This window comes from Drosophila ficusphila, unplaced genomic scaffold, assembly GCF_018152265.1.
Source record: "Drosophila ficusphila isolate 14025-0441.05 unplaced genomic scaffold, ASM1815226v1 contig_197, whole genome shotgun sequence".
Taxonomy (NCBI): domain Eukaryota; kingdom Metazoa; phylum Arthropoda; class Insecta; order Diptera; family Drosophilidae; genus Drosophila; species Drosophila ficusphila.
Genome location: NW_025064091.1, coordinates 6416259 through 6423740, shown reverse-complemented (window position 1 = coordinate 6423740; position 7482 = coordinate 6416259). Strand labels below are relative to the sequence as shown.

The following is a 7482-nucleotide window of genomic DNA, read 5'->3' as shown; positions in this document are numbered from 1 at the left end:
TGCTTTCAAGTGACTCACTAATAATAGCTAACCATAAATAAAGAATTAACAGTTGAAGAAACCGCAATGGACTAGTGCGAACGGAGGTTAAAATGGGAAACAATAAAACGCGCCCTGCAGCCAGAGTTGTCGCCCCAGCTGCCGATAACCAGACGATACACCGCGCGATAACGATAGCACTCTTCGCTCTTTGCCACGAATGGCAAGTTTGCAATTTCGTCGCATTCAATTTCTTGTGGTTATTTGTGCGAAAATAATACAAAAAGTTGTCACAGTAGTGCGGCACAAATAATTTTGGACATCCAGATTAAAGTTAACACAGCGAAAGGGTAACTTGCTGCTTTTAAACAGAAATCAACAACGCCAAAAAACACCGGCAGGCTGAACAGAAGAGATGACGCTTGACGTGGGCGGCGTCGCCCGGGGATTGCTCACTTGGGAAAAGCAGGAGCACCTGGTCAAATTGGCTATTCTGATTCTGGCAGCGGTCCTGTGTGAGTAAATTATGCGTACTTGCATTGTTTGAGTGGGCGTGCTGAAAAAAAAATCAAACATTGGCATTTGGTGTAAGCTTCTTCACTATCGATATTTTAATATCAGCCCTTTGAAAATATCGATAGTCCCGTATGCCACCACTAGCCGCGCGTCTTCCTCTTGCCAGCACCGAATCGAACTTCCTTTTCCTCTTTTAAATGAACAGCATTTGCCACGCGCTTGTTTTCCGTGCTGCGATTTGAAAGCGTTATCCATGAGTTCGACCCGTACTTCAACTACCGCACCACGCGGTTCCTGGCGGAGCAGGGGTTCTACAAGTTCCACAACTGGTTCGATGACCGCGCCTGGTATCCATTGGGCCGCATCATCGGCGGCACCATCTATCCCGGCCTGATGCTCACCTCGGCGGCCCTGTACCGCTTGATGTGGCTGCTCAACGTGACCATCGACATCCGGAACGTGTGTGTCTTCCTAGCACCCTTCTTCTCCTCGCTGACCACGCTGGTGACCTATGCTCTCACCAAGGAGATTCACGTAAGTTGAAAATATTAAATATTAAGAAAAATACTTTTACCGTTAACTGAAAACAAGTGTCCTTATTGCAAGGCTACGTTCCGCACGTGATTTTAATGATCTCTTCTCTTTTTAGAGCACTGGAGCCGGTTTGGTGGCCGCCGCTTTGATCTCTATCGTTCCGGGGTATATCTCCCGATCTGTGGCCGGATCGTATGACAATGAGGGCATCGCCATCTTCTGCATGCTCTTCACCTACTACTTGTGGATCAAGGCTGTCAAGACAGGCACGATCTTTTGGTCAGCCATGTCGGCCCTGGCCTACTTCTATATGGTATCCTCTTGGGGTGGCTATGTCTTTCTGATCAACCTAATTCCGCTGCACGTTTTGGCTCTGATGATCACCGGACGTTTCTCGCACAGGATCTACATAGCGTACAGCACGCTCTATTGCGTGGGCACAATTCTGTCCATGCAGATATCCTTCGTGGGTTTCCAACCCATTCAGAGCTCTGAGCACATGCTGGTAAGAACTTAATGCTACTTAGAATCTTTAAAGAGATTAGTGATTTATTGTGATGAATACTTAATAAATTCTTGATAGGAAGAGTATGAAACATAATGAGTACGAAAAAACCATGCTGATCTAATCACTTCAATTAAATAGTTTTAATTTACTTGTCAGATATCAAAAAGGCTTTTATTAAAGAAAATTATTTTTCTTGCAGGCATTAGGAACCTTTGGTCTTTGTCAGATTCACGCATTTGTGGACTACTTGCGCTCTCGCATTCCCAAGGATCATTTCGATCTGCTCTTCAAAACTTTGGTTTCTAGTGTGTTGACTGTGGTCTTTGTAGTGGGAACCTTGCTGACACTAACAGGAAAAGTGTCTCCCTGGACTGGCAGATTTTACTCGCTACTGGATCCGTCCTACGCCAAGAATCACATTCCAATTATTGCTTCGGTGTCGGAGCACCAGCCTACATCCTGGTCGTCCTTCTATTTTGATCTGCAGGTGGGTTAGTTTTTTAAGAGATTATTTTTAAAATCATTTATAAAGCGAAGCATTTCTAAAATTCCTTTTTTTTATAGTTTTTTAAATTTACTCATATTATTTGCTTTATTGATTGTTGCTTTAACATGTTAACATGTGTATTATATATAACCAAAGATATATATAGCCAAAGATGATAACTTAACCACGATGCGAATGAGTTGCGCCTTAATGCATTTTAATGATTACCTTGCACTTTGATCGCTGAGGCAGAGCTATATAAACTTATTTTTTCGCCTAACCCATCAGTTTAAAACTAATGTGTTTATTTTATTTCCAGATCCTGGTATTCCTCTTTCCCGCCGGACTGTATTTCTGCTTCTCCAAGCTCACGGACTCGAATATCTTCATTATTTTGTATGGCGTAACCAGTATTTATTTTGCCGGTGTGATGGTTCGACTGATGCTGGTCCTGGCGCCCGTGATGTGTGTTCTGTCTGGTATCGCCATTTCGCATCTTCTGGCCAAGTATATCAAGAGCGTGGATGCGGGTGGATCAGCGCGGCAGGGTGTTGAGAGCAAGCGGCAGCACAAGAAGCTGGAACAGCAAACTGGCGGGGTGAAGAGCGAGGTGGCAATTGGATTTGTGGGTGTAATCACACTAATGCTAATTGTCTACACGCTGCACTGCACCTGGGTCACCTCGGAGGCGTACTCCTCGCCCAGCATTGTGCTGAGTGCCAGGTCGCACGACGGCGGTCGCATTATCTTCGATGACTTTCGTGAGGCGTACTACTGGCTGCAAATGAACACTCCGGAGGTGGGTTTTCGCATTAAGTTGCTTTTGTACACAGGGCTTGCCCACTTAGCTTTATATACTTTTTATCTGGCTAAGTTTCCAACAAGGCATTGCCCTATTTTTGTGATGACTACTATATAAATTCTTAATAGGAAGAGTATGAAACATAATGAGTACTAAAACAACCAAGCTGACAAAAAAAATTGAGACCATTTCCTGTTACGATTTACCATTGAGCGGCCGAAATTAAACGCACCCAAATCTAATTTTCAGGATGCCCGCATTATGTCCTGGTGGGATTATGGCTACCAGATAACAGCTATGGCCAATCGCACGATATTGGTGGACAACAACACTTGGAACAACACGCACATTTCGCGGGTTGGCCAAGCGATGGCCTCGTCGGAGGAGAAAGCCTACGAGATAATGCGGGAACTGGATGTGGACTATGTCCTCGTGATATTCGGTGGACTCACTGGCTATTCGTCGGACGATATTAACAAGTTCCTGTGGATGGTGCGCATTGGCGGCAGCACGGATCGTGGGGCGCACATCCGTGAGAAGGATTACTATGCGGCCAATGGAGAGTTCCGGGTGGACAAGGAGGGCTCACCCACTTTGCTCAACTGTTTGATGTACAAGATGTGCTACTATCGATTCGGGCAAATGTACACGGAAGGCGGCAAGGCGCAGGGCTACGATCGCGTCCGAGCGGCCGAGATCGGCAACAAGGACTTCGAACTGGATGTCCTGGAGGAGGCCTACACCACGGAGCACTGGCTGGTGCGCATCTACAAGGTCAAGGATCTGCCAAATCGCGGCGTCTGAAGATGAAGATGAACTCAATATCATTCCACTCTATTCTGTGTTCTGTACATTAACATTAACTCGCTCTCTGTCTCTGTCTATCTCGAACATTCGGTAATCTCTATGGCTCAACGAGTATTAAAACCTGCTTTCGCCGCCTTGCATTTAGTTTTATACACTTGCACGCGAACCATTTATTTTTTTAATACATTATTTTAAAAATGTCTGAAGTGTACCACATGCGTGTAGCTCCTTAAACAAGAAACCAGTATGTAAGCGATCGAATGAAATATATATTATACAAATGTGAAAAGTGATCAGCGATTCTTATTTATTGGGTTGGTCGAAACTCCAGAATGCAACTACATATCAGGATTGGTGTATATAAAAGTGCTTTATTGAGAATAAGGCAAAATGCATGCGGGTATAAGTTAAACAGAGCGTAGATATAGTCGGTAGGAGGATGGGTTTCTCGGAAACCCTCTTGGTTAGTGGCTGCTGCCGTTGGTGGTGCCATTGGCCTTAGGATTCTGTTTGCCGGCGGCGATGAAAGTGGTCACGTCCAGCTTGCTGGCCACCGCTTTTAACTCCTCTCTGCCGGCAGAGTTTTTGCCCAGGATGAGCACACTGGGATCCACCTCGAGGACGCGGGCCAGCTTGCCCAGAATCTCGGACTCATTCAAGCGGATCACTCGCTTGTTAATGGCTTTGATTGCGGGATCGGACTGCTGACGGTTCATGCTCACGATTTGGGTGATCAGTGTCTCCTGGCCCACAACGCCCAAAATAGAACTAAGTTAAAAAATAAAAACAAAGGATTGTAATAAATGTCATAGAATGATTCAATTTCGTTGGGCTTACCCATCATCCTGATCCACAACGGGCAGCTGGTCCACGCGATGCTTCTTCATCAGGGCAATGGCCTCTCCGACCGTCGCATCCGACTTGAGAACTGCCGGCGGAGCGGGAAGCTGTAGCTGGTCGATGGTGAGACTCCACCACCAGTGATTGTGCTCGTTGACCGGTTCCTTGAAGCCACGCGCCTCCATCCAATTGTCCGAGACGAACTTGGTCATGTAGTTGCGAATGCCATCGGGCAGGATGACCACGCAGCGCTGGCCCTTCTTCAATTTGCGCGCATGCTGGAGGGCAGCGTGCATCGCACCGCCACTGGAGCCGCCGCACAGCAGACCCTCCTCCGCGTTCAGACGTCGGCTCATGGGGAAACAATCGGGATCGCCGATCTTTGTCCACACGTCCACAACGCTGTCATCGAAAACGGTGGGCGGGAAGTCATAGCCAATGCCCTCCACCTCGTAGAATTGCACATCGGTCTTGTTGAGCTCCTTCGGCCGCGCCAAAATCGAACCATACGGATCCACGCCGACAATCTGGCAATTGGGCGCCTGCTCCTTGATCTTCCGGCCAATACCACTTATTGTGCCAGCCGTTCCCGCAGAGACCACAATCATGTCGACTTGGTTGTCCAGCTGCCAGAGGATTTCGGCGGCTGTGCCATCGTAGTGGGCCAGCGGATTGCCAGCATTGCGATATTGATCCAGGACAATCGAGTTGGGCGTCTCCCGCTGCAGTTGCTGCGCCACGTATATCAATCCCTCCGGCGAATCGTAGGCGGCCTCCGTGGGCGTCCGAATGATCTTGGCACCCAGAGTTCGCAGCGCCGAAACCTTCTCGTTGGACATCTTCTCCGGCATCACGATGATGCACTTGTAGCCCTTGACGGCACAGGCCATCGCCAGTCCGATTCCCGTATTGCCCGACGTCGGTTCGATGATGGTGTATCCTGGTTTCAGAAGTCCCTGCTCCTCAGCATCCTGCACCATTCGATAGCCGATGCGGTCCTTCACCGATCCTCCGGGATTGAGGAACTCGCACTTGGCATCTTAAAAGGGAAAAAGTTGAATACAATTAAGTCTTGAAATATTATAGAGGAGATCCTTTTGACGTACACATCTCGCACTCGATTCCCTCGCTGACCGGAATGTGATTCAATTTGACCAGTGGAGTGCATCCGATGACCTCGAGGATGTTCGGGGTGATCTGCTGGCGGTGGGCGATGCCCCGCTGTGTGTGGGGCGACTTCTCGGTGGTTCCCAGATGCCATTTGCATTTCGATGGCTTTCCGGGATCGATGAAGTCCGCGGGCCTTTCGTATGGCTTCGGCTTGGGCATCTCTACAGGGAAAATAATGAGATGAACTTAATGAAGCTGGCTATTAAACAAAGGAAATCAAGTAGAAACTTATTTTGTTTCTAGGACATCATCAAATTTTGAAAAATGATAATCGTGTTTGGTTACCACTTGAAAAATGAGTCTGCTGACAAATACTTGTACAATTTTATGACTTTCAAAACGCCAGATGGTGCTGCTGGACCTCCGATGACCCCAGAGCCTATCACCCCAGATTCCGGTGGGATCACTTGGGGAAATATCAAAGAAGAACGCTGATTCGAAATATATTTCTTGTTGTCTCATTGCGACTGAGATTGTAAAATTGCGTGAGATTATTATTCAATCGAAAGCGAAAAGGTCGGGCCTTAAAACCGATGACGTGACAGAATTGATAGGCAGAAGAGCCATTTGAAAACAGGAAGGAAAGCTTATCAATGTTCTAACTTGCGCAATAAGATATAGTAATCCCCGTACATAATTAAAACATCAAGATCAGACTCATTTCATACTGATCAGAAATATTTACTCAAAGGGCGATGACGAGCTATTTTGTTTATTTTTGAACTCAAGGATTTTCTTATCAAGTTAAGTGGGGAAAGTTCAGCGAAATAAACAAATTAGCAATGTTGTGTGAGAATTTTAGTAACTGACAAGATCTTTCTTATTTCTGTGAATCTTTCTATTTTTCCGTTCACTGATCTCCGTTTTTATCTAAAGGTCCCCTTTTCTCTTCTTCTTCTCTAAGTTGAAAATCAATAGTAGTGCCTGCTGTTCAAGTTGCGGTGTATTTTTTAGATAAGGTTTCCAGGTGGCAGTGATTGATTGTATCGATACGCTACTCGAATTCTATCATCCACTAAGCAAACTCAAATAAGGGACAGTGTATACATATACGTATGTATGTTTATATTATATGGAAAGTAATGGTATCTGGCGCCACGTTTTGTGGGTATCTCTTGGATTTCAATTTTTTCTAGGGTAGGTCGGAATCTGTTAAATAAAGCTATCATTAAAAAACTAGTGTGGGGCCTAAAAAACTAGTGTATGCAAATAAAATTACAGGAGATTTAAAAAAAAAATACCTACATATATTTAATGTTGTTAATTTTTTCGTGTGTAAACTCTTCTCTACTTCCCTTCACCACCCACAGGAAAAAGGGGAGAATGAAAGAGAGGACTTTTTATTGCTCTTTCTTGTTTATCTCCCCCCTTTCACACACATGTACACTCCCAGCATGTTCAAGTCTCCATGTGTAAATACATATGTATTTTTGTATATATTTGTTTCGCAAGCACGCGGCTTCAAAATAGAAAAACAAAAATAACAAACGGAAAATAAAAAAATGAACACAAAGAATAAACGAGCACATGTTTCTCTCTTCTCTTTTCTGTATAGGTCTATTTTGCCGGTTTGAACTTTATTTCGAAGTCCGTAGGAAATAAGGGCGGGCGAGACAAAGTAAGGAACTTTGCAGGAAAAGGATGATGGTGAAACGTCTTTGGAATGTTTTTAGCTTTAGTTTTAGTTACTTACTAGTGGAGATAATGCGATTAAGGAGCAACTAACAGCAAGAATTGCGAGAAGCGACCGCCACGATGCTGCCAACGAAAGCAATTGGGAAAAAAATCCAACCAACGCAAACCACTTGCGGCTAACGGTCGTTGCCGACTGCGACGCCG

General features: G+C 45.5%; 2 protein-coding genes and 2 non-coding genes across 4 annotated transcripts; 3 read left to right on the top strand and 1 right to left on the bottom strand.

Annotated features, from left to right (window-relative positions):
• Nucleotides 1–163: 163 nt before the first annotated feature.
• Nucleotides 164–3926, top strand: LOC108097957 (dolichyl-diphosphooligosaccharide--protein glycosyltransferase subunit STT3A). The gene is made up of 6 exons (XM_017200565.1): nt 164–494; nt 701–1029; nt 1145–1534; nt 1737–2024; nt 2344–2823; nt 3076–3926. The coding sequence occupies exons 1-6, from the start codon at nt 395–397 to the stop codon at nt 3628–3630; spliced, it is 2142 nt and encodes a 713-aa protein (XP_017056054.1). The 5' UTR covers nt 164–394; the 3' UTR covers nt 3631–3926.
• On the top strand, nt 1577–1660 carry LOC122319726. Its single transcript, XR_006245299.1, has one exon. It is a non-coding gene; the product is annotated as a small nucleolar RNA Me28S-U3344 (small nucleolar RNA).
• LOC122319731 lies at nt 2919–3003 on the top strand. The gene has a single exon (XR_006245304.1). It is a non-coding gene; the product is annotated as a small nucleolar RNA Me28S-U3344 (small nucleolar RNA).
• Nucleotides 3927–3984: 58 nt separating the features above from the next.
• LOC108097958 (cystathionine beta-synthase) lies at nt 3985–7461 on the bottom strand. The gene is made up of 4 exons (XM_017200566.1): nt 7337–7461; nt 5580–5804; nt 4471–5512; nt 3985–4401 (listed from the first exon to the last, which is right to left on the bottom strand). The coding sequence occupies exons 2-4, from the start codon at nt 5800–5802 to the stop codon at nt 4098–4100; spliced, it is 1569 nt and encodes a 522-aa protein (XP_017056055.1). The 5' UTR covers nt 5803–5804; nt 7337–7461; the 3' UTR covers nt 3985–4097.
• Nucleotides 7462–7482: the final 21 nt, after the last annotated feature.

Excerpts from the sequence above, each read along its gene's own strand:
- LOC108097957 (XM_017200565.1), top strand. The coding sequence starts at position 395 with ATGACGCTTGACGTGGGCGGCGTCGCCCGGGGATTGCTCACTTGGGAA. Across the intron at positions 1,030-1,144 it reads CTCTCACCAAGGAGATTCAC|AGCACTGGAGCCGGTTTGGT; the intron begins GTAAGTTGAAAA and ends TTCTCTTTTTAG. Across the intron at positions 1,535-1,736 it reads AGAGCTCTGAGCACATGCTG|GCATTAGGAACCTTTGGTCT; the intron begins GTAAGAACTTAA and ends TTTTTCTTGCAG.
- LOC108097958 (XM_017200566.1), bottom strand. The coding sequence starts at position 5,802 with ATGCCCAAGCCGAAGCCATACGAAAGGCCCGCGGACTTCATCGATCCC. Across the intron at positions 5,513-5,579 it reads GGGAATCGAGTGCGAGATGT|ATGCCAAGTGCGAGTTCCTC; the intron begins GTACGTCAAAAG and ends TTCCCTTTTAAG. Across the intron at positions 4,402-4,470 it reads GTTGTGGATCAGGATGATGG|TTCTATTTTGGGCGTTGTGG; the intron begins GTAAGCCCAACG and ends TTTTTAACTTAG.